Source organism: Peromyscus leucopus, chromosome 5 (genome assembly GCF_004664715.2).
Source record: "Peromyscus leucopus breed LL Stock chromosome 5, UCI_PerLeu_2.1, whole genome shotgun sequence".
In the NCBI taxonomy this organism is placed as follows: Eukaryota; Metazoa; Chordata; class Mammalia; order Rodentia; family Cricetidae; genus Peromyscus; species Peromyscus leucopus.
The window spans coordinates 9,907,450-9,934,053 of record NC_051067.1 but is presented as its reverse complement, the minus strand read 5'-3'; the positions used below and the strand labels follow the sequence as shown (position 1 = coordinate 9,934,053).

Genomic DNA, 26,604 nt, shown 5'->3' with positions numbered 1-26,604 from the left:
CTCACTCATCATGGAGAGGCGAGTCTGAAGATCACTGGGAACGGGAGAAGCCTGGATTTGAACGTGACTACAGAGGGAAGTGTGGGCAGGTTGGAAGCCCAGCAGTAGAGACACGTGATCCAACTTGCACTTTTTACAGATGAACTGGACAAGCCAACAAGAGAAGCATCCAGAACACCACTTTGGAGACAGATGGTTTGGCACAAGAGGACTTGGAAATATACCCCTAGTGAGCAGAAGATCTGCAAAACTTACCCTACTTCCCTTCCACTGCCCTGGCCAAGGCTTTCTCCTTTGCTGCCCAGGCCTCTCTGAGGTGAGGAGGACCCCTTAGGGTCACAGAAAAGGAAGTGGGCTTACAAACGAGACACTTGCCCAATGCTTACCACGGGACCTCAGGAGAAGGACGCAGGCCGGCAGCATGGCTGTACTAGGCCCCGGGGCAGCAGCCTAGCAGAGGAGGGCAGGGGTCAGCTGAGCTGCCCCTGGATGTTTGGAGATCTGCGGTGTAAGGGAGTTTTCTGCAAAAGTTTTACCAAGGGAAGTAAGAGGTTCAGGTCTGCACGGATTTCAGACGCATTCCACTGCCAGATGTCCACCTTGGGCTGCACTGGCTCCACATCTGGGAGATGGGACTTCCGGTCTGGACAAGCTTTATTTGCCCACCCCCAAAGCTCCACTTCCTCCCTCCTCATTCCACCAGAACCCTGGGCTGACTGAGCTCTACCCATTTCAGTTCTCAGACCTCTGCCTTTCCAGGTCCCAGGATCCTCCAGGATTTTCTCCCGAAATTGCTTCTTCTCTCACACTTTGCAAGCTTGGAGTGGTCAGGTCCTGGGAACTCAGGTGAAGGATTAGTCTGATTTCTGCCTTAGAGTTCTCAAGCCAGAGTGGGCCATAGCTGGCCATTCCCTCTCACACCATCAGGGTGCACAGAGATGGGCTGGGTCCCAGACCAGGGAGCTGCCCAGGGTTATGGGCAGGAGGAAGCCATTGTGTGTGTGTGGTGGGGGGGAGGGGGGACTGATAGGTGACCCTGTGAAAAGGACAGAGACAAGGGAGAAAGTGTCCAGAGACGGAAAGGGGGCAGAGAGAGAGAGAGAAAGGGAAGGAGGGAGAGAGAGGGGGAGAGGGAGAGAGGGAGAGAGAGGAAAAGAAGGAGAGAGGAGGGAGAAAGGAGGAAAAAGAGGGGAGAGGAGGGGGATGAATGTGGGAGAAAATGCTGAGGGAAGGAGCGGCTTTCAGAATAAGGAGGAGCGAGCTGGGGGCGGGGACGAGGAAGTGGGTGTTAGGCGCATGCCACCAGCTCCATCCTGCCCTAGCCAGTGCAGGCGCGCGGACCTGAGCCACCCGGTGCTGGCAGCGCACAGCAGCAGCACCAGGTAAGGTAAGGTTTCTGCCGCCTCCCGGGAGACGTCTCCTCGGGATGGGGACGCGGGAGGGTGGTGCGATGACCAGGCTGTGGTGCGGCTGCTTTGGCTGCCTTCTCTAGAATTCTCGGGGTGCATTGTGACCCCGTGCCCAGTTCCACTTCAGGCTGCGCTGCAAACAGCACCTGACCTTGAGCTGGCGCCTCTACCTCAGTTTTCTCCCGGTAACCCTCAAGGGTCATATCCACCACAAAGGGGCATTAAGAGCTCCGTTTGCCGTCCTATCCTTCTGAGCAAAGGGTGCCGGGGCAGCCTCACACGCCCCCTACCCTCTAGGGTGGATTTGAAAGTCTGCTAGCACTTAAGGGCTTGTTTTGTCCCTCGGTCTGGGCGGTTGCGCCCCTGATGTATGTGTGGGAGCTTGGAGAGACTTTCGGATCACCGAGCACCAGTGGAGAGTCTGGAGCCAACGGGAAGGAGGCTCTTTAGTTTCCCAAGAACAGGCCGCCTTACCTACATCCTCCTGGGTGCTGCCCTATAAAGGGTACCGAGGCGCCTCCCCTGCTCTAGACTGGGCGGGACTCCTCCATCCAGGACATCTGGTAGCTGTTGTCTGGTAGGGGAAGTGACCTCGACTCTGGCCTTGGCCTCCTGAACAACACTTGTTCTGCCTTCAGGGTGATGCTACTGATACTATGCTGACCCTGACCGTAAACTATGACCATGAAATGCATGGCACAGGGCCTGGCATCCAGCATGTGCCCGCCTGATCAGCTATGGTTCCCTGCTTGTTCCGTGTGTAGTGGGAAGAGTAGCGCCACACACACTTACTGGAGGTGACTGTGAGTGAGAGTCCCCCACCAAGCATTGCCTTTAGGGGTCAGGAAGGAAGAAAGGTCACTTCTCAGAGTCCCACAGGAAGCTGAAACCAGGCTGACTGGCCTGTGCAGCTGGCTCCTTTCCACGCTGTATCACCCTGTTCCAGTCAACCTCCTCCCCTTTAGTGTCAGCCCAGATGGCTCCCCTGGGCTCTGAAGCAGGCACAGTCCCTCTGTCCTGGACTAATTTGCACTAACTGAGTTAACTCAGATCTGTATTATCCAGCTGACATGAAATGAAGGATACATCAGAACTGGAGGGACAAGACAGCAGACAAAAATCTGGTGACAGATTCAATCTGGCAAACACTCCTTTTAGAGACACTATCTCCAGAAGATCCAGAGCCCCTCCCAGCTGTCATGTCCATGGGGAAAGCAAACCCAGCTGTGGTCCACCAACGCCCCAAGGAAGTAGAAGCAGGATTAAGCTGCAATTTGAAGGATTTAGCTCATCCTTTGGGGGAGGGGGGAAATCTCTACTAATGGGGTAAGGGTCTGGGCAGGCCAAAAAGGTTCCTTGCCAGAAATGTTTTAAAACAAGAGTACATCCACATGAAGTGATGGGGATGAGAACAAAGATTCTATCAATCCTCAAGATAATCATCAAAAATCAGAGTGTCTAAATGTCTGACAATAGGAGCTGACATATTTTTACTAAAAACAGAGAGTTTTGAAAGGATGAAAAGAGCCATTGCAGATACAGGTATGGCATGGCCCCAGATTTGGACAAAAGCTTAGGGGAAGGGGGCAAGGGGAATCAAAAAACAGTTAACAATGTTTGCCGGGGTGGCAGGATTGGGGTTGGTTGTTCCTTGGGCTTTTCTGATTATGTGCAAGGAGCACCCACTTCAGTAATCAGCACACAGACCTCTGTGGCTCCCCGGTCCTCTCCAGACAGTGTCCCTAAAGCCGAGTTTGCCAGATGGAGGTGCCGCCATCTCTTTGTTTCCTATCTTCTATCTGACCCTCCTCCCCCATCCCCAGTTCTCATATACCCTCTGTCTCACTGTGAGTTAGATAATACAGATCTGAGAATGTCACCTCCCTGTTCAAAAATAGGTCCAAAGTCCTTAGACTGGCGTGCGTGGTTCTTCTGTGCTTCATACTTATGGGTGTGCACCTCCCCAGGGACCCCTGAAGATGGAGACTATGGAACCTACCTACCCTGCCTTTTCTCGCCAGTCTCTGCACAAAGCTAGTAGGAATGTTTCTTGTCAGTGACAGAAGGAACTGTAATTACTAATGCCAACAGCACTTAGTACTCTGTGTGCTTCCCAATACCTAAGTAACCATCCCATGGCCCTGTGAGAAGCGATGCCCTGGCCCACACAGGTTATAAAATGGCCCCTGAGTGACCACAAGTAATAAGCCCTGTGTTGGATTCCAGAGACCCAACATAAGGCACCTTCTCTACAGGGAATGCACAGACAGAATGGGAACAGTATCCTGGGGGCCTAGGCTAGGGAACTTGGGAAACTGGGGACCTCAGGGTGAGATACTCAAATGATTCTGCAAGAGTCACCAGCAAGGAGGGTAGTGCTTGACTGAGGACAGTTGTGCACTCCAGGGGACCTTTTCATCAACTGCAAGTCTCTGACTATCACTATGTCAGGAGCGATGCTCTGGCATCTAGCTGTGGAGACCAGGGACACTGCTGAAGAATCCACAGTACACCCCCAGTCCTTTAGCAAAGAACGACCCTGCCCCGAATGTGGATGGTGCTGGGCTTCACAATCCCCGGGGTGGAAGCCATCTCTCCTGAACAAGGATCAGCATGTGCAAGATGTCTGCAGATAGACACTAAGTGCCCCTTGAGTGCTGGCCTCTCCCATCCAGTGTCTGCCTGGCTCCCATGCTTCCACTCCATGCCTCCAAAAACCAGGGTGGTCTTTTTTATTTTTTAACTCTAAAATTTTATACTATAAAATCTACCTATTTAAACAATACAAGTCAAAGACTTAATATACCCACTGAGTTTCGAAAGCAAGTACTCTGAACCCTACCCATACCTATCATATAGATTACTAGTATTGGTATGTCCACAGTTACCAAATTTTAAAAACACTTTCATCATCACTAAAATAAACCTGTATACCTCAGCAGTCACTATCCCCTCCACTCTTCACCCACTCCCCACCCAGACCCAGCCACTAATCTACTTTCTCTCTATATATAGACCTTTCTGTTCTGGACATCTCAGATAAATACTCTCACAACATGTGACCTTTTGTGACTGACTTCTTCTGCCTTGTGAAATGTTCTCATGGTCCATCCTGTTGGAACGTGCATCAGTTCTTCATGCCTTTTTAGAGCTGGCTAATACTCCATCGTATGAGTGCCACCTTTTATTTACCAGTTGATGGGAAGTTGGGTTGCTTCCACTTTAAGGCTGTTTTGAATAGTGTTGCTGTGAGCACTTGGGTATGGGCCTTTTGGAAAAATGCATACTTTCTGTGGGGTGTGTATGTGGGAGCAAAAGTGTGCGTTGATTTGAGTTTCCCTGAATCCGTTTGTGCCTGTCGTTCAGTTTCGGTCCAAACATTCAGATAAACTTTCTCACATCACTCTTTCTTAGACCACACTGCAGACTGCACAGATGTCTGTCCACCAGGCAGCCCGTGACCTTGCCTGTGTCTCCCCTCTCTCTGCCAGCCTCAAAATAAGCTCACCCTCCAATCTGTTCATGTTTCTTCTTTCTGTGTTGCTCTTTGTCCATGTTCCTCTACCCATGTTGCTCCAGGGCTAGCCCCATAGAGGCCATCCCTGGCGCCTCAACCTCCAGGCTAGCCCAGACTCTCTAGCACATCTCAGACTTTCCTTTGATCATTTTTCCTACCTGATAAAATCTTGACGAACTGCTTCAGGTGTGAACACTCATTTCCTCCCTCTCTGTGATCCTGGGCAAGTAGATTTTCCTCTCTGGGTCTCACAGTGACTAATCTGAAGAAAAAAAAAAAAAAAAACCACAGGGGCCTGTCACTACTGATCTCAGAGGTGTTTTCCAGCTCAACCCTTACTTGACAGTGTAGTGAGGAGGGTGTGGGCCTGGCCACAAGGAGAGAAGGCCAGCTAGGCCCACGTTGGTCATGGATTGGAGCAAGCAGAATAGCACATTGCTACCAGACTCATGGAAGCATTCTCCTGGAGCATATTTTGGGACCTTTGGCCTGGTTTCCAGGCTCAAAAAAAAGCAGCAGGAGTGATCATATGTACTTCTGGCTCCAGAAAAAAAATGAATGCCATGGTCACTGGCAACCCTAAAACTGCCCACTTCTGATAGAATGGCCTCCAAACATCCACCCCCTCGAGCATCAGCGCTAGCCATTCTTTCACTGAGGCATTCAGGAAACTCTCTAAGGTTGCCATGTGTCCAACCCTGCGCACTTCACAGAAGACAGAGACGGTGAGTGTGGCACCTGCCCAAGGATGCCTGTTTAGCAGGGAAGACGGTAATGGTGATGCCAGGGGACACTGCAGCCCTTCGGCCATGTGTGGCACTCACCCTTGGAGACTCAAACACCCACTCTTCAGAGGAAGTCATCTCCAAAGACTCCCAAAACTGCCTTGAGGTGATGGGAGTGCAAAGAGTGCTGGGTATTCCAGGTGGAAACAGAGGAGGCCCAGGGGCACTGGGCTGCAAGCTTCCGGGCATTCTCAGGGCAGTTAGAACAGCTAGGCTTCATTTGATGTCCACAGCAGGTGGAGTGGGAAGGGTCAGACAGAAATCCACAGGGCTTAGACCCTTCACTGCTGAGTAGGCTGTGGGAGCCACATGGGAGTCTAGGTTCCCACAGAAGTAATCAGGTTAGCATTTCCCAAAATGCCGTTCCTCTAGGCCGCAAAGAGGAAGGTGGACTGGAGGAGGGCACAGGCCTGGTACCCACTGAGGATGCCCTGGCCCTCGACCTTTACCTTGAGCAGCGATGAGGGCCAGACACCACAGCCAGAGAAGGGAATGGATTCAGAAGCTACTCAGGAGGTGAAATCACCATGGGGGGATGGGTAAAGGAAAGGAAGGAATGGAAATGGAGAGCAACAGCAGCAGCAGCGGGAACAGGCCAGGCTCCCGGTCTCTGCGGAGGAGGAGGAGGAGGAGGAGGAGGAGGAGGAGGAGGAGGAGGAGGCCTAGACTGATGGGAATGGCATCTGAACACAACATTCCAGAGTTTTGGAGATGGAGCATGAAGGAAGCCAGACAGGGTAATTCAGACCCAGGCATCTGGACGGCAGAGAAACAGGAAGGAGAATGCAGAGAACAAAGGATGAAAGCCTTCTGGGAACCTGACGAACAGACAGTGTGGTGGGAAGGTGCGGGGGAAACTGAGGCCTCATCACAGCCAAGAGCAGGAGGCTCAGCTGCAGAGCTACTATGGGTTGTTTCCAGAAGCAAAAATACTCATTACCCAAGAGAAAGCCCATGGCTGGAGTCAGGCATCTCTCGCCTCAGCTCCCATGCCCAGAGAGAAACATATGCTATCTTGCTACTCTAGTAGAGGAAAACGTCAGTCTCCCCCAAACTACTGCCAATGAATCTGGTGCCAATCCAAAGCAAAACTCTCGAGCAATAATGACCTCTGAAAGGGCATTTAGAAAAGAGACGTGTCAGCCAGGGAGCCTTCCAGACTCTGCAGGACACAGGAGGACGTGCAGAGATCACATGTCCAGGGGACTTTCACACAGCCCACAAGATGTTTGTTTGTTTGAATGGGCCAAATGTTTCATGTTTTACTAGCAGATATTAATTATGCATAACAATGGGTTTTATTATGACTTTTCCATGCATGTGCACACTGTATTTCAATTAGAGTCACACACCCACTCCCCCTCTCTGGTCCCTTTCCCACTCTCGCTAATCCCTTCCCTCTTTCTGACTAGGCCTTCTTCTGCTTTCGTGTTTTGGTGTGTGTGCACAGGCACGCATGCGCGCGCACACACGCACACACGCACACACACACACACACACACACACAACACACACACACACACACACACACACACGTGTCCCAGTGGTTTTCCCTGGGGTTATTTATAGGAGTATGGGTAAGGGTTTGTTTACGTGGGAAGCTTAGCAGTGGCTATACCACTGAAGAAACTGTTCTTTCCTACCGAGTGACATTAACTGTGTGTGGATTCTGGAGATGTGGAGCCCTGTGAGCCCCTTCCCTGACAGACTGTCGATGGGCACAGTCTTGCATCTGTCTTGTATCGATATCTTGTATCACATCTGCTGTGAGTTCAAGAGGGCAATGGCCGTGCCTGGCTCAGTGCCCCACACCCCTCCCACTCTTCCCTCCCCCTTCCTTGGGTTCTTGCATCCTTTCGGCCCTTTCTTCCGAGAGGTACCCTGAGCGTTGGGGTGGTATAAACGTCTCCTTGACGGTTGGACATTTATCAGTTGTTTAGCCTCAGTATTTTGATGTTATGAGTCCCTACAGTCACTGTCAGTCACTGCAAAAAGAAACTTCTCTGACCAAAGCTGACAGCAGTACTTGTCATATGGGCATGAACACGGCCGTGCAGAGGCATTTGGATGGGCACATCATGCCCATTTAGCAAGATAAAGCACTTGCTTCTTCATTGGGGCCTCTGCCTTCCCCAGCCACAGGGTTTATAGTAACAGAAGTGAATTGCCTCCAGCAGGGTAGGCATCTAATCTAATCAAGAGTCTGTTAGTTACCCTCGTAACAGTCCTGCCTCAGCTGCACCAGCGAACACTCAGCTCGCCTGACTGGTTATGTTGTTGTACGAAGGGTCCACAGCTGAAAGGATGTTGATGACAACCCTCCCTCTGTGGCCTGCACAGTCCCTTCCAACACTGAGGGCTCACACAGCGGGGAGGAAGTTTCCAGAGTAATTCCAGCTTGATTTCTCTGTGTCCTGCAGTTGAGACGTGTGAGCCAACATTTTAAAAGGAGAATTCACTGGAAATCAAGGCATCTTGTTTTAAAGCCGAAAGATTTGAATTCACATCCAGCATTCTAGCTTCTTTTGAAAAATGTGATGAGGTGGTTCTGGGACCAGAGTGACCCACAGCTGTTTAGTGGCCACCCCGCTGGACATGGCGCTACCTGTTCCAGCACACACAGTGGATGTTAAGGTACACGGCCCACACACAGCCTCTGTGGACTCTACAAAAGGATTAGAATTGCTCCTGGGCAGGACTGATGAGGTTTCATCATAAAGCTCAGAACATCATGTCATTTTTCTGTTGTTTGGTTTTGAGACAAGCTCGCTAATCCAGCGTGGCCTCAAACTTGCAATTCTCCTGCCCAAGGCCTCCAATCCTGGGATTATAGGTGCACAGTACCATCCCTGAAATGACAGCAACCAAAACACTAAGAGCTGTTTACTGCTTGGATTTCTCTTTAATATTTTCAGGCTGTGGATGACCACAGAGGAGAAAACATTACAGATAAAAGGATTCACTGTATTTTATTTTAATTTTCATTACATTTTATATATAATTTATATTTTTATCCCAAAGGGGAACATGTATATGGTATCCTATATTACACGCATTTGTTTTTAGTTGCTAGCATTAACTCTCAATGGAGAAAGAAGGTAATAATTGGAATCAATAACCCCTCGCCAAAAAAAAGTTATTACAATCTTATTTTTCTAAGCATTAGTATTTGGTGGTGTTCTCCTCTGCTTCACATTGATAGGATAGAAGTTCATAGAATCATTACCCATTATTTGAATCCTGATGAGTTTTTTTAAAATCTAACTACAAGCATTTCCCCCTTATTATTTATAGTTTCCAATATGTGACAGTAGTAGGTATAGCATTTCTGATGCAGCATGATTGACTCAACTGCTCTTCAAGTTCTGAGCATCAAAAGTCACTTTCAACATTCGAACCATTGTCAAGTGCACAGAACATTCTAGGACTGCGTGGGCGTGTCCAGAAAGTCAGGCATCAAAGCCAGAAGCATGCTTTCTGGCCCTCTGGGGCGGGAACTGGGGAGACCAGGAGTGGGAGGGATAAGAGCTGCTAAGTGAGAAGACAAGATGAGGTCCCAGAGGAGAAGCAACAACAAAACATGCAGGCAGGAAGTTAGAGAAAGGCAGGCACTCATCTGGGCCAGCAGTTGGGCTTGCATGTCAGCAACCCACAGCATTGGCGCACTGGTGTGAGCTCAGAGATAATGGGGCTTGAGATACAGTTGCCCCCGACCCCTCACAAGTCAGATGATGTGGTGGTTTGAATAAGAATGGCCCCCAGCCGGGCGGTGGTGGCACACGCCTTTAATCCCAGCACTCGGGAGGCAGAGGCAGGCGGATCTCTGTGAGTTCAAGGCCAGCCTGGTCTACAGAGTGAGATCCAGGAAAGGCGCAAAGCTACACAGAGAAACCCTGTCTCAAAAAAAAAAAAAAAAGAATGGCCCCCATAGGCTCATCTATTTGAATGCTTAGTCATCAGAGAATGGCACTTTTTGATAAGGATTAGGAGGTGTGGTCATGCTAGAGTAGGTGTGGCCTTGTTGGAGGAAGTGTGTCACTGGAGGCAGGTTTTGAGGTTTCTAAAGCCCAAGCCAGGCCCAGTATTTCTCTCTTCCTGCTGCCTGCAGATCCAAATGTAGAATGTTCAGCTACTTCTCCAGCACCATGTCTGTCTACATACTGCCATGGTCTGGGCTGTGCTCCCAACCATGTTCCCACCATGCTCCCCACCATGTTCCCACCGTGCTCCCCACCATGTTCCCACCGTGCTCCCCACCATGTTCCCACCGTGTTCCCACCATGTTCCCACCATGCTCCCCACCATGTTCCCACCGTGCTCCCCACCATGTTCCCACCGTGTTCCAACCATGTTCCCACCATGTTCCCACCGTGCTCCCCACCATGTTCCCACCGTGCTCCCCACCATGTTCCCACCGTGTTCCCACCATGTTCCCACCATGCTCCCCACCATGTTCCCACCGTGCTCCCCACCATGTTCCCACCGTGTTCCAACCATGTTCCCACCATGTTCCCACCGTGCTCCCCACCATGTTCCCACCGTGTTCCCCACCATGTTCCCACCATGCTCCCCACCATGTTCCCACCATGCTCCCCACCATGTTCCCACCATGTTCCCACCGTGCTCTCCACCATGTTCCCACCATGCTCCCCACCATGTTCCCACCATGTTCCCACCGTGCTCTCCACCATGTTCCCACCATGTTCCCACCATGCTCCCCACCATGCTCCCCACCATGTTCCCACCGTGCTCTCCACCATGTTCCCACCATGTTCCCACCATGCTCTCCACCATGTTCCCACCATGCTCCCCACCATGTTCCCATCGTGCTCCCCACCATGTTCCCACCGTGCTCCCCACCATGTTCCCACCGTGTTCCCACCATGTTCCCACCATGCTCCCCACCATGTTCCCACCGTGCTCCCCACCATGTTCCCACCGTGTTCCAACCATGTTCCCACCATGTTCCCACCGTGCTCCCCACCATGTTCCCACCGTGTTCCCCACCATGTTCCCACCATGCTCCCCACCATGTTCCCACCATGCTCCCCACCATGTTCCCACAGTGCTCCCCACCATATTCCCACCATGCTCCCCACCATGTTCCCACCATGCTCCCCACCATGATGATAATGAAGTAAACCTCTGAAACTGTAAGCAAGCCCCAGTTAAGTCCTTTCTTATAAGAGTTGACGTAGTGATGATGCCTCCTCACAGCAATGGAACACTGACTAGGACAGATGATGTCGCACAGGGACAACTTCTATTCTTCTGGGTGACAGGTGTGAGGCAGGGAGAGCTGAGAGGCCAGAGAGAAGGTGCAGGTGCAGGGAAGTCTTGCTCTTAACCCTTAACCAAGAAACCTCCTAACACCTTCTGAGGTCAGGATGATCTCATCACTTTTCAGGAGGGGAAATGGAAGCGGAAACAAAGCCACTGCCCCCAAATTGCCCACACCTGGTCTACCCAGATCCCGCCCAAGAGGCCCAGAGAGCATGATTCTGTCCTAGACACCTGACTTCCTGGGCACTCCTAGCTCTGTGACTGGAGCCCCCAGCAACTGCCAGAAAGATATCATCTGCACCTGGGGCCTGAGGCTCACTGAGAATGAGATAGAGTGGGAAGAAGGTGTGGTCCAGCCCGTTAAAGCTGTGAGGCTACTGAAGTGGAGTACATATGCAGCGTGTCCGGGATGGGTTAGGAAGGAGACAAGAAGGCCATGGGCAGAGCTGTCTATAGGGGAATGGGGAAGCAGAGGAGACGAGCTTTCTCCAGTGAGGGAAACTGAGGCTGGACTGGCCCCTGGACTGTCTGTATAGCCTTCTCCAGGGAGGCTTCACCACGTCTGCCTTCTCATTGCACACACTTGAGAGACACACATGCAGGGAGGCACAGAGAGCCTGTCACCCCTTCTCAGATGCCGCAGTGTTCGCTCCATCAACGTCTGCCATCCACGTGGCATCCAAGTCACGAGCCTCGTTTGCTCATGTGAGTATTTTAAAATAAAACAAATCAGGGGCCAGTGTAGAGAAGTTCAAAGAAGAGTTCTTGTCAAGTATTCCTGAGGGCCTAGGTTCTATCCCTGGCACCACTTTATCAGAATGGTTTCCTACTAATGAATTCAGGCTTTATTTCTATTCCATGAGCACATGTTACCTTTCCATTGCTACAGCCAATAGAATTATAGAAGGAACTTAATTTCTTGTTAGAATAACCAACCTACCTCCAAGTTTTCCAGACTGACTGACTCCCCTGCTTCAGGGCCACGACTGTGTTCAAACAAGACCCAAGCATCCCTAACAGAACCCTCTTAACATTTCCAAAAAGCATTGGCACTCCACCGGGCAATCGGTCTCTTCTGCTCTTGGCCGGAGCCGCAGAGCCTTGAAGATGTCATGATTATCTAATTGGGTGGAGACTTTCTAAGCAGCCTCGTTTTCACAAACTAAGGGAGCTGTTACCTCAAAATGGCAAACTCCAGCCTCTCAGAGACCAGGCAGCTGACATCCCTGCCTGGTAGATCTGCTCCAAGTGACCACAGCGTGAGGACAGACCCAAAGCTGGCCAGTAGAGATGTGGCCCTGGAATGTTTTCCAGAGGCACCAGCCATCCTTCCTCTCTGACAACTGGAAATGCAGTTAGCACTTCTAACCCAGGGAATATCACAGAAGGGCCCAGCCTCCCGTGGACATGCTCAGGATGCTTCCCTCATCTTCCAGCTGGGCAGACATCATCCAGCACAAAGCCTATCTTAACAAGTGAGGCCCACTTCATGAGATTTCTTGAGGTCTGTTCTAAAAGTGTGTGGTTTTGGTCCTTGCAAAAAATTGTAAAAAAAAAAAAAAAAAAAAAAATACAAAGCCAAGCCACAGCAAGTCAGAAACTAACTCTAACTAGAAATCTAGATTTTCCAATACATCTCCTGATTATAAGAGTGGGCGTTTAAAAAATTATAATATTGTTTAAGTGCAATAATACTCTTGAGTAGACTAAAATCTGTGTAGCCACTCACTTACTTTTTACACACAAACATTAGTAAACTGAGGGAAATCATGTCACTGAAGGGGCTGGGGCAATAGCACTGTCTTTGAAGGTAATCAAGGAAAGGTAGTCTGTCTGTCCATATGGATTCCTGCACACTCAGTGATACTGGGCTATTTCCTGTCCTCCATCTAGAATTAGATGATGCACAGATTCCATGAGCCTTGCCCTTACCTCTGGCATCCCTTCTTCTCCCTCACCCCATGACTTGCCTGAAACCACAGGGACTCTTTGAGAGTCTACACTGTTCACAAAGGAGGTCAGTTCCCAGTGTGCCACTGGCCAAAGACCTGCCACATGAGGGCTACAAAAGTCTTGTCCAGGCTTGCTTTGCCAAACCTTGTCCAGGCACAGGCCTGTCACAATGTTTCTGATCTCATCTGTGACTGAAAGTTGGTGTGACCGGCGGCCTCTGAGAACATGGAATCATTTTCAGAAGAACCACCAAGGGCTTATCAGGCTTATGAGCCCTGTGTGGGTTTGATCTCCCCAGTAGAGTGGAATCTTACAAATCTCCCTTGGCCTGGTGTCTCGGAAACTTTCCCCATGTATTATGCATTCAGAGTTTGACTATACCTTGCCACCGGGATGGATTTCTTGCTCTGCAATGGTCTCCCCCTCCCACTTGACCTTACCCCTCTCCCTCACTGTTAATGCCACCCTTAGGGGGCTGTCACTTAACGAACTGAGTACCAAAGTGACCCCTCCCAGCACGGGCCCCCCTTCCTCTCTGATCTCTCCCCTTCACAGTCATTCTCCACCACCCAATCCAAGCATGGGCCCATCCAGCCTGCCCTGGCCTGGTTCCCAGTCCACAGGCTGCTTTAGATGGATTTGTTTTAGTCGCGCTCTGCCTCTCTCCATCTGGTGACCTTGGCTGCCTTCACTCTCAGACAAGGTGGGACTTCAAATAAGCTTCTGTAAGAGAGAACCAGACAGTAACCATGAGGCATGCCATCTGTAGGGGAGCCTCAGTGTTCCTTACACAGCCCTGACTTCCATATTCTTCCTCTCAGCAGTGTGTTGTGATATACTACTTACAGATGGAAACGCAGCCTCAGAGAGGTCAACAATTTCCCCAGCAACACAATGGAGACATTGCTAAGTCAATATCTGACACAGTTCAGGCCTTCCCACTGCATAGTGTTGGCTCTCTGGGGAGGGCGAGATTATTCCTCTGGTGCAGAGCCGGCAGCCCTGGGGGCTCACCCAAGATAGATTGGGGTCATCAGTGACATATGTACAACAAATGCCCAGATGTCCTGTAAACCTTCCTTGGAACATGGAGAGAACACCTGTCACGTGCTACCATCCCCACCCTCCACCGCCTTTCAAAGGTAGACCAGTTACCCTCTGGACTGGCCTCTGAGGCTTCAACAACATCTGAGGCTGTGCTTTGCATTTATTGTTAGGGTGACCTACGTGTGGGAGAGTGAGCCTATCCATGTAGATAATGATCAGAAAATTTCTTTTGCAAAATTCAATCCATTCAAGGGGAAATGGCAGATTAAAAAATATAGACGTGATATTTTGTAAATTTTGCAAGGATAATGATGGGGTGAGTGAGGCTTGGGAAATGGAGAGGAGATGGGTAAAACCTAAGGAGCTGAATTCCAAGAGGGCGGGCTCTTGATAGCTATAACCAGCTGTATGGCCTCCATCAAGGTACTCGGTTTCTCTGTGTCACACTGCAAAGTGGGGGGACACTGATATCCCTGTCCACAGTCCATGGTTCTCCTATAGGTTGAGGTAATGGGTGTGGAGAGGCTGGGGGAGGCTAAGATAACCAGCAGGGTTAATGTTCTTGGCAAGGGTTAGCTGTTTGCTTCTGATACCTCTAAAATGACCCAGCTGACTACACCACTAATCTGTACACTGCTGGAAAGGCAAAACTTTCAAGGTATGAGCTTGGGGCAGAGAACAGAGCAGGAGAGATGTGGTCCCTGGGTCCACGGTGGTAGAGGCGACAGTGGTAATGGTTAGGGTGGTGGTGATGGCTGAGATGATGGAGGTGACGGCGGGGCTGAGAGTGATGCATCCGTGGGCTGTTTGGAAGAGAGATGTAGACCTGACAGACAGAGCTCTGTAGAGCTGCCTATAAAGGAGGGCTTGGAGCCTTTCACAGACCTACAAAAAACATTCGCAAACTCACATTCATGCACACGAAGTTCCAGATCAAAAACACAGGAGAGGAAACCACAAACTGCAAGTGACGGCTTATGACCAGACATCAACCATCCAGGCACATCCACGCGGTCCTTTCTGTGGGATGTAGCTATCCAGGCACATCCACGCGGTCCTTTGTGTGGGATGTAGCCATCCGGACACATCCACGTGGTCCTTTCTGTGGGATGTAGCCATCCGGACACATCCACGTGGTCCTTTCTGTGGGATGTAGCCATCCAGGCACATCCACGTGGTCCTTTCTGTGGGATGTAGCCATCCAGGCACATCCACGTGGTCCTTTGTGTGGGATGTAGCCATCCGGGCACATCCACGCGGTCCTTTCTGTGGGATGTAGCCATCCGGACACATCCACGTGGTCCTTTGTGTGGGATGTAGCCACCCGGGCACATCCACGTGGTCCTTTGTGTGGGATGTAGCCATCCAGGCACATCCACGCAGTCCTTTGTGTGGGATGTAGCCATCCGGGCACATCCACGTGGTCCTTTGTGTGGGATGTAGCCATCCGGGCACATCCACGCGGTCCTTTGTGTGGGATGTAGCCATCCGGACACATCCACGCGGTCCTTTCTGTGGGATGTAGCCATCCGGACACATCCACATGGTCCTTTCTGTGGGATGTAGCCATCCGGACACATCCACATGGTCCTTTCTGTGGGATGTAGCCATCCGGGCACATCCACATGGTCCTTTCTGTGGGATGTAGCCATCCGGACACATCCATGTGGTCCTTTCTGTGGGATGTAGCCATCCGGACACATCCACGCGGTCCTTTGTGTGGGATGTAGCCATCCGGACACATCCACGCGGTCCTTTGTGTGGGATGTAGCCATCCGGGCACATCCACGTGGTCCTTTGTGTGGGATGTAGCCATCCGGGCACATCCACGCGGTCCTTTCTGTGGGATATGCACGAAGTGCAGTGCCTCCTCCCCCTCCCCGGGAATATGGTTTTCAACAGGAAGTGTGTAAGGTCCTGACCATGTCACTAAATGACTTACTGGAAAAAGTTTTGTAAAAAAGCTCCCGTCAGTGGAAGTGTGTAAGGAGACCAAGAATGCTGGCTCTTACAGGTGTTGTAAAAGGGCCTTCCTGGATGCTAGGGGATGGCTGTGTTTGGATTCTACCCAGATCTCTCTTAGTTTGTTATTTGGAAGACACATAATTCCTTCCTACCTTCCTTCCTTCTTTCCTTCCTTCCTTCCTTCTCTTGCATATAGAGTATGAAGAAACTCAAGTTGTGCTATGCCTGTCTACTCATTTTTCTGCCAAAAAAAAACTGAGGGTATGAAACTTGTTGGATACAACCCAGAAAATCAGAGTCACACCAGGACTTAGCCTGGGAATCCAAATTTGTACTAGGTTACCCTCCTCATCCCAGTCCCTTCCCTGAAGCTTTTGTCCCCAGGGTGGCAGGGATTTGGGCTTCTCTGCCAAAGCAGGGAGTCCCCAGCTTTACTTCCTTGAGAACCAAGGCAGAAGTGTGCCTGGGCTCCGTCTAGCCCCGTTGATACATTCTTTCATTGGGCCTTGCCCACACCTGCATGCCAACCTATGCTCATGGTATACTTTGACCAAGATGCTGCAATGCCTAGTTTATAAAATAGATATGAGCCGTAGCTACGGAGCTTCCGAGGAGATTAAACGAGACGGCGTGTGTAAAAGGAGCTAGAATGATGCCTAGCACTTCCAAGTGCCCGATAATGGAGCATTACTGTGTGATGGTGGTCATTCAGATTATATTTGGCCACTCCAGCTAACAGTCCTTGATCTCCTATTGCCTGTCAGGAAGCAAGATAAAGGGGCTCTTAGATCTTACACTAGCCAGAGCTCACACTCCAATGGGGAGCGGCAACAAGTAGGGGAATAAGCCAGGCAGGTACAGGCCGGAGGCTGAGGCAGGAGAATCAAGAATTCAAGGTCATTCTCCCCTACACAGTGAGTTCAAGGTCAAGTTGGAATTAAGGAATGAAAAATGTGCTGTGCACAAGGCTAGGTGGGGTGGTCGTGACAGGGGTGGAGGGTCGGGTGGCCCCTCTTCAGAACTGGTGCTGTGCTGAGGTAAGGCATCTGCACCTGCAGAGTCATTTGGAGTTGGTGGCAGCGGTAACGGCAGAGAGAGAAGAGGAGAAGGTTATGGATGTCGGAGGCAGGACACAAGGGCGGTGGTCGGGTGCTGGTGATGAAGGAAGGGTGGGGAACTAAGGGTAACATCAAAGCATTTCCCCGAGCAGTTCTCTGAACAGTGAGGTGTTTGAAGGCTGGGCAAGAGCAGAGTAGGACAAACACTCAGGGACCCACTTGGCCATACACAGAGCAGACAAGACTATCGACAGAAACTAGACCAGTGGTCACCACCGGCCCAGGAGGGGACCCCCAAGGCTAGGGTCTCCTATCAGGAAGCCAGTCAAGGGGAAAGTTGTACAATATGATAAAGGTCCTGAAAGCTGCTGGGCTGGGCTCTGAAACTGACTTACACAAATTTCAGCCCAAGTGGGAAAAAAAAAAGCCAAGCAGAAATAGTAGCTTTCTCAGACAAACAAAAACTAAGGGACCTCGTCCCCAGGTATGGCTTGGCCACCTCCATGCACTACTGTCAGATGCCAAGCAGATGTCACTGAAAAGGAGACGTGCCCACAGATGCACTTGGGAGGCCATGGAGGCTCAGACTCTGACCTAAACCTTGCTCAAAGCTCTGCCAGTCGCCTCTGCTGTGTGCCTTTAGACAAGTGACTTTTGGCACGAACATTCATCCCAGCGGTAGATGTGTTATCACCTGTATGTGTCTGGCCTGTGGTGGCCGACTGGCACATGGGAATGGTCACCATCTAGACTTCGAATCCAAATCACCTTCTCTCTCTATGATCCATCCATCATACTAGAGAGGCCTCTGTGACCCCAGCACCCTGCTCTGGGCTGATGGGAACCTGGCTGAGAGGCAGCAAGGCTCTCACCTACCTGGGCCAAGAGCAGAACTACAGGCCTTTGCCCCAGATTCCAGGTGACATTCAGATACGCTCACTTTTCAGCCGGTTTGGGAAGGGGGCTACAATGTTTGGAGCGAGGTGGTGTGAGGACAAGCAAAAGCCAGCTCTGGTTTTAGGCTCTTGTGGCCAGAAGAAACAGAAGGGGAGAGAAAGCTCCCGTAAGGCGAGGCCTTCCCACTAAGCAACAGCCCCCTCCAGATGTCTTCCTGCAGCGAACGAAGGCTATGACCAAATGTCTCACCCACTACGTATGAGGAAGCCGCTACCGATCTCACCACCAAAGACATGAAAGACTCCTGTGGCCATGATTTTCAGGAAGGAGGAAGCCTGAGATGCAAACAGAGGCAGTTGGGCCAAGCGGCCTTTGTCTGCTGAAAAGCTAAATGCAGAGTAGCTAAGAATAGGGGCTGTGGAGGCAGACAGATCTGGGCTCAAATCCTGACTTTTCCTCTTCCTGGTTTTGAGACTCTGGGCAAGTGCCACAACTCCTGAGCTCTGATTTCTGCCTTTGTAAGGTGAGGAGAATAAAAATCTCTCCACCTGACAAAATTGTGCAAAGATTAAATATAACAGTGCGTAGCCCCGGGCCAGGCATGAGGTAAACACTGTGGTCTAAAATAGTTCCCAGGGGACAAGCCTCACTGACTGCTCAGAGAGACCTGGCATTCTGTGTGTTATCCGCTCCCTGGATGACCTTGAACTTATTCAGTGAACTGTCAGAGGCACCATGTTGCCGTTAGAAGTCTAAGCCTCTGAGCGCTCCATCCTCAGCTGCATTTTTCTCCTGACGATCAGCTGGGAAGACTGGCAGGAGCTGAATCTCGAAAGCAAGGCAGGCAGTGTTGTTTCTACTCGAACGAAAGAGGAACCTTTGGGGAGCATGACACAATCACACTCATGACCTCATGAGGCTGTGAACCTCATGGAGGGAAAGATGGTGGCCTCGGGGCTTAGGAGCTCGGAGGCAGTGGACTTCTTACAAAGTAGCCCTCTCCCTAACCTAGAGCCCTTTCCAACTCTGCCTCCCTTCCTTAATGCGACCTGGTCACCTACTTCCGTTCTGACATGCTGTCCCTTCTACCTGGCATGCCCCACCCCGCCCCTTCCCTTTCCATCATGACAAATCATGTGTCTACTGGGTTTTGAGTAGACAACATGCAGGATGAGAAGCCCGGGAAGGTCCACAAAAGAGGGTGATGAAAGGGAATCTCCCATCCCTAATGTGGCTACCCATCCCCTCCATGGAGGCATGGGTACCCTTCTCTGTGACCTGGAGGCTCCCTGCATTGGCCCAGTGGATCTAAGCTAGTCTTATTGATTGGTGGCTCCTCCACAGTCAGTCAGTCAGTCTCTCTGTCTCTCTGTCTCTCTGTCTCTCTGTCTCTCTGTCTCTCTGTCTCTCTCTCTCTCGTGTGTGTGTGTGTGTGTGTGTGTGTGTGAGAGAGAGAGAGAGAGAGAGAGAGAGAGAGAGAGAGAGAGAGAGAGAGAGAGAGAGTTTGAGACAGGGTTTCTCTGTGTAACAGCCCTGGCTTTCCTGGAACTCACTCTGTAGACCAGGCTGACCTCGAACCCACAGAGCTCCACCTGCCTCTGCCTCCTGAGTGCTGGGATCAAAGGCGTGCGCCACCACCGCACCCGGCTTCTTGTGTGCACTTTTATGTTCTTTCTAGACTCTGTTAGCACGCGCGTGCGGTGTTGGGGAAACCCCAGAACCAACCTGCAGAAGCACAACCGCTGGGCCAGCAGTGGGAGGAGGACTTCAATGTGCCTCTCACTGGTGATCCCAGCCACCAAGCCGCTCTAGCCAGAGGATAGCCTGCACCATCAGTTCAGAGATAGCCTGGACAAAGGAGGGAGAGTCCTGTCTCAAAATAGATGAGTAAATAATTAATAATTATGATGGTGATGATGATGGGTGTTTCTAGACCCAAGAAGATGCTGCCTTTCTCAAATTGTGTCTTCTACGTGCTTGCTTGAAAATCACACATTTATCTACATACTTACTCATACCTTCACACACTTTCACATATACACAAACACACTCGGAGCTGCCCCCCACTCTGGGGCCAGTTCCTCTGAGTCTCCTTCCCTCTCTCAGCTTACTGCCCACCTCTGCCTGTGCCGAATCCCTGGAGAACTGGGACCTGCCATGTCATTTCCATATGTGTCCCTGGCCCTTGTCTCAGTCTTTTGCATATGAAGCTAAGCCCCAAGAGGGCAGAGAGCACCCCTGAGAAGGTGGCATCATTTCAGCCATGACCCTCTAAGCCCCAAGTCACCTTGCCAGTCGCCCTATGAGGTGGCTGCTCTGAGGCCTGGGAGGCTCTGTTCTTCCAGATAAAATGAAAGCCATGGTGTTTCAGTAGCCACCTGCCTGTTGAGTCCACTCCGGGCTGCTTCTGAGGAGTGAGTTTTGGGGTGCTCCTAACCCTCTCCACCCCAGGCACATGGAACACTGAAGTAAATGGGCTGCCCTCTGGTGACCCAGTGACATCAGTGTCTGACCACCTATGCTGATAGCTAGGGACATTCCTCAGTGCCTGTTCATCCAGACCCATCAGGGTCCCTAACGGGCAGCAGGAAATCAAGGCCCAGGAGTCCTGCTCCTGTCTTCCCAATTGTAGCATCCTCTGCTCACTGACCCTGTCCCCTGCTAGAAGTTTCTCATACATCCTGGGTTAAAGAACGCCATCTCCCACCTCAAGATCTTTGGGGGGTCTGCTCTCCATGTGAGATCTGCTTGCTCCCTGTTACCTAATTCCCATCTTCCATGGCTCTCTCCACTTCCCCTGAAGGAGAATTTGGTACAACTGCAGTTAAATAAGCAAGTGTACCACAGCTTCTCCATTCCGTCCCCAGCCCATGTCCTGGGCTCCGTGTCTGCTGTGCTTGTTGCCCTGTCCCAAGACCACAGCACAGGAAATGTATGCAGCATGTGTGGCTGCCGGGCCCTAATCAAAATGCCATTTAGTGTGTGGGACTCAGAGGGCTTCAGTTCCTTTATGCTTATCATTTTGCCATTTGGTGTGTGGGACTCAGAGGGCTTCAGTTCCTTTATGCTTATCATTTTCACAGCCACCAAGTGAAGAAGGAAGTACTGTCACTCTGGGACACCTTTGTCACTCTGCATGCCTCTGTTTCCCAGAGTGCTTTTCTAGAACGAGAGTCAGACCACTTACATCACAGGAAGGATGCCCAGTGAACCCCGTGTTCCTTCCCTACTGTAGGTTGGTGCTGCAAACATGCACACTGAGGTTTAACTGATGCCCCCCCCACACACACACCCCAGTCTCTGGCTGCCTGTGCACCAAGCCTGGCTCCCCACATGGTCATGGTGGTGAAAGCACATGTTTCACAGAAGGGAAACCTCACTTACCCCTGAAGACAAAGCGCTGAGCCAGCTTCATCCCATGGGACAGGTCCCGCCTGTCCCCAGCCCATCAGCTTTCCTCGTCATTGTCCCCGCTGGCATTTTTCCTGGGTTTGAAGCAGTGAGGCGGAAGTTGGGGCATCAGACCAACCTAGAGTTGCCCCCCACCCTCCCAGTCTCCAGATGTAATGAAATGATGTTCCAGACATCACCTCAATTCAATTCCTAAGGAGACAGTTCAGACAGTGAATTACCCCAGACCAGCCCAGGAAGAAAGTTCTCACAAGGTCCTGAAAGCTCAGAACACTGAACAGAGGGCATTAGTTAGAGGCATATAAGTGACATGAGGTGTTTGGAGAATGGAAAAACTACCTCCAAGGACCAGGAGGTGACAGGAGGCCAGGGCTTGGAAGAAGACTAAGAACATATTGGACAAGAAAGGGCCCGGAGGGCATGCCAGGCAGTGGGAACAGCACATGCAGAGGCGTGGGGCCAGAACGGCCCTGGCACTTTTCAGAAACAGGAAAAAGTGGATCCTGCCATGGCTGTGTTCCTCAGAATGCTGGGAGGCACACAGACATTCAGCAGGCAGGAGGTGACATTGAAGGCAGGAGATGGATCAGACACAACCAAGGCTGGTCACGGGAGCCGACCAGAGCAGACCTCCTCACATGGAGCCCAGCAGGGCTGAGTGGGTGTGACAGCTACCCAAGAGATGCACTGAGGCCCCAGTCTATGGTGCTTCTGAGTGCTGCTTATGGGGGCCACCTGGGATGAGAGGCACACAATGAGTTTGTTAACAAGGTGGCAGTGGCTGAGGACACCTGTGCATGTGTGGTGGGAGCGGGCTCTGCAAGGGTTAATTCAGGAAGCCCCTTTTTCAAATGTGTTAAAAAAATTAGGAGAAGCTGTTAAAGGAAATATGTAAAAACACAACTGAAATATTTGTGGGCAACCTGTGAGATGGTAAAGGAAATGGCCGAGTGAATAGCAAATCTTTCTCACATGTACAGATAGAGTCAAACTTCTTAAATCTGTATCAAAGACAAGCAAGATGTCATGCATATTATTTTTTAACTTTACACAACTGCCTGGAAATAATATAAAATAAACACATTCTCACCTGTCCATTCAGACACAGTTAAGAGCCCAGTGAGCCCCAAAGATGAACATTAAGGTAGGAAACAACATGTAAACACTCCACTCTGCACATACTTCTCCCTTTATATGAGGATGGATGGACAGGTGGACGGACAGACGGACGGACAGATAGATGGATGGATGGATGAATGGATGGATGGATGAATGGATGGATGGATGGTGAGATCCAATTGGCAAGGCAAGTTAAAATCTAATCAAAGAATGAGCATTAAGGGGAAGCCCAAGGAGCTTGAACTGTGTCTATTAGTCAGCTTCCCACACTCTGACAACATACTCAAGGTAAACAAGGAAATAAGGTTTATTGGGGCTCATAACTCCAGAGGTTTAAATCCCTGGTCTCTTGACCCCATGGTGTTGGGCTTGTGGCAACATTGCACATCATGGCAGGGAGTACATGTCAGAGAGATCTGCCCACCTCACGGCAGCCAGGAAGCAAAAATGGAGACAGGAAGGGATCAAAGCCCCAATAACCCCATCAAGCCTTCATTAGCTTATCCTAATGACCTGACTTCCCACGTTCTAAAACTTCTACCACCTCTAATAACACCACAGGCTGGTGGCCAAGCCTTTGACATTTGGGCCTTTGGAGGCCACTTATCCAAACTGTAGCACTGAGTTTGAATCAAGGCCCTGCCAATTACCCAAAGAGTGACATCGCTTGGTTCTTTGTCCACACACTCCTCAAAGGTAAATGAAGACAGTCTCTCTCATTGCTAGGGCTGGTCTTAGGATTCGATGATGTTTTATCTGCTATGAGCAAATCTCACAGGTCAGGCCTGTTACACAGTGCAGGCTGCCGGTAGCTCACTGACCTATCAACCTCTTCATTGTGGCAGCTCATGTTGTCCCCATATTTCTGTCACTCACAAGACTGCCAACACAGATGCCATTGTCCATGCATCTGTAGTTACGTTGCCGTGTGTGTGTGTGTGTGTGTGTGTGTGTGTGTGTGTGTGTGTAGCTGTGTCCTGCCTCTATGCACACAGAGGGACAGGAGAACTGTGGAAGGGTTCCCTCAAACCAAATGTCACAGCATTTACTTCCTGGGTGTGCGGGCTAGGCTGTATGGCAGTTCAGAGAGTTGATGCCTCCTGGATGCACTGGGATGCTGGCTTACTGCAGTTACAAGCACTTTGGCAGTTTGAAGGTTTGGGAGAGTGTCTTTTACATCAGCAGCAGGTGACAATGAGGATTCTATGGGCAAAGGACTCACTGGGAGTTGGCCCACAAGTAGAAGATATGGTCCTTTCCAGTGGGTCATTCCACTCACAGGACATAGGTGGGATGGAATTAACACCACACACTCCCCTGCCTTTAAAATGCTCACGGAAAACTCTAGGAAGCCTCACACTGACCAGGAAGACAGAGAAGTGGATCCTGGGAAAACTCACAAAGGAGGAATCGTAGCTGGTCACCTGTGCATCCCTGGCACCTGGAACATTCCAGCACACCCAAAGTCCCCAGAGAAGTGACTGTTGAAGAAAACAGGAGGAGAGGGAGGGAGGGAGAGAGGGAAGGAGGGAGAAAGGAAGGGAGAGGGGGGAAGGAGGAAGGGAAAGAGGGAGGGAGGGAAGGTGATTTCTAATTATATTGAGAGCTGATTCACTTGGATTTGAAGACTCTCCCAAACATTAACTTGAATACCAGCCCAATGCCAAAATGCCTACAGCCAGCTGTCAAGGAAATGCAGAGAAAATTATTATCAGAAATAGGGAGTCTCAAAAAAAAGTCTGTCCTTATTGCTACCCCCCCCCCAAAGTTAATTAAGTGTGGTGGTGAGACCCATGCTGTTTGGGCTCTTCATGTAATAAAAAACTCCTCCAGAAATAATACCCAGAGGCTCAGCTCACGGGGCTGAGAGGTTGAGGCAGCTGGAGCAGCAGAGGTGCTGGGAACCCTGATCCCTGCTCCAGCACAGTCATCATAATCAGAGGGTGCATCTGTATTCAGATTGCAGAGCAGCTCCAGGCAAGAGCACGGAAGAGGCAGAATTTATGTCTCTCAGCGATCTGCTTGCTTCTAAGAGGGTTCCGCTGTCATTTAGATTTCCACAGTCTCCGTCCTCAGGAGAGCATGCTGGCTGCTCTCAGAAAAACCAGGAGGGACTTGTGTAAAAGGGACCAGCCATGAAACAAGGACTGACCTTGTTTCTCATCAACTGGAAAGGTAGGCTGTCACCACCGGAAGGCACTTGTGAAGACTCACCTTGGAACAGGTCATGCTGTTGATCTAATTATGAAGTGCTAAACACTCAATCTTTGCATTTTCAGCTCCTGTGACTCCTGAGAGGGCAGCTAACAGTCCTCAATCTTATGCCATGGATGGAGGCAGGCACCAGCCATGGAGAAGGACATGACAGCCTATGTGTATGATCCTTGGCACATAAAGCCAAAACCACCTCAAGACACAGCCACCAGTGCCTCAGTCTCCATGAGGAACCTAGAGGGCAGATACATACATACTACAGACCTGGAAGGAATGTGACTTGGAAGACCAGCTGAGGACTGGGGTTTGAGCCTTGAAGGCCCTGTCTTATGTTATTCTTATTTATGTCCTGCACTTCACAAGGAACAGCTCAATCTATCGTACAACAGCACTAGGCCAGTCACTAGACCCTCCCCAGCCCTCCTTTGGCTTGGTTGGGAACCTGAAGCCCAGTGGTAGAAGAGAAGTGGCCAAGGCCAAGGGTGAGTGTAGAAGCTACAGGGCCCCAGAATGGAGCCCAATGGCACCGTTCATTCCTGTTGCTTAGACTCTACTGTACTGAAAGTCACCATCAGTTTGATCCTCACCACCCTCATCCTCATCACCATTGCTGGCAATGTGGTCGTCTGCCTGGCTGTCAGCTTGAACCGTCAGCTCCGCAGTCTCACCAACTGCTTCATTGTGTCCTTGGCAGCTACTGACCTGCTTCTTGGCCTCCTGGTGCTGCCCTTCTCTGCCATTTACCAGCTCTCGTTCAAGTGGAGCTTTGGCCAGGTCTTCTGCAACATCTACACCAGCCTGGATGTGATGCTGTGCACAGCCTCCATCCTCAACCTCTTCATGATCAGCTTGGACCGCTACTGCGCTGTCACAGACCCATTGAGGTACCCTGTGCTGGTCACCCCAGTTCGCGTTGCCATTTCTTTGATCTTCATTTGGGTCATTTCCATCACCCTGTCCTTCCTGTCCATTCACCTGGGGTGGAACAGCAGAAACGAGACCAGAGGGGGCAACGACACCTTCAAGTGCAAAGTGCAGGTCAATGAGGTGTACGGGCTGGTGGATGGGCTGGTCACCTTCTACCTGCCTCTTCTCATCATGTGTGTCACCTACTACAGAATCTTTAAGATCGCCAGGGAGCAGGCCAAAAGGATCAATCACATCAGCTCCTGGAAGGCAGCCACCATCAGAGAGCACAAAGCCACGGTGACGCTGGCGGCGGTCATGGGGGCTTTCATCATCTGCTGGTTTCCCTACTTCACCACGTTTGTTTATCGTGGGCTGAGAGGGGATGATGCCATCAACGAGGTAGTTGAAGGCATCGTTCTGTGGCTAGGCTACGCCAATTCAGCCCTGAACCCTATCCTGTACGCTGCCTTCAACAGAGACTTCCGCATGGCTTACCAACAGCTCTTCCGCTGCAAGCTGGGCAGCCACAACTCCCACATCACTTCCCTGAGGCTGAACAATTCTCTGCTGTCCAGGAGCCAAAGCCGAGAAGGCAGATGGCAGGAGGAGAAGCCCCTGAAGCTCCAAGTATGGAGTGGGACAGAAATCACACACGCCCAAGGAACCCCAGACAGGTAACCATTCGCGTGGGTTGGAGGTGCCGGGAGACATCCCACCCTCTGTGTAGGTGGTGCTGAGACCATTCCATGAGCATTTCACAGAAATCATCTCTCATCTTCAAGTGGCTCTCTTAGGTAGGACATTGACCTTCACTTTTAAAAGGCCACATTAAAGGTAACAGAGATCTTATCCAGGGCCACTGAGCTGGGACCCGGACAAAATGCTACTCACTCAAAAGTGCAGGTGCCCTTCTTTCTAACTAAATTGCCTTTCCACTCGGGTGGCCTAAGTATAAGGCCCAACTCTGCCACTCGGGAGTGGTGAGTGGTCAGTTATACCCTCAGAGGAGCACTCAAAAGCCACGTGCAAATCGGCTC

General features: G+C 50.8%; 1 protein-coding gene across 3 annotated transcripts in view; it reads left to right on the top strand.

Moving 5' to 3' along the window:
* The first annotated feature begins 1,287 nt into the window (after positions 1-1,287).
* The window catches only part of Hrh2 (histamine receptor H2), a 51,267-nt gene continuing 25,950 nt past the window's right edge, over positions 1,288-26,604 (top strand). For 2 of the 3 annotated variants that reach the window (XR_005091552.1, XM_028863782.2), the window contains exons 1-2: positions 1,288-1,387; positions 24,724-26,241. Coding sequence is in view for 2 of the 3 variants with exons in the window: in XM_028863782.2 (XP_028719615.1) it covers positions 25,169-26,241 (1,073 nt within the window). In the remaining variant the exon portion in view is untranslated. The remainder of the gene's footprint in view (positions 1,388-24,723; positions 26,242-26,604) is intronic. The other variant, XM_028863781.2, reaches the window with a different exon arrangement.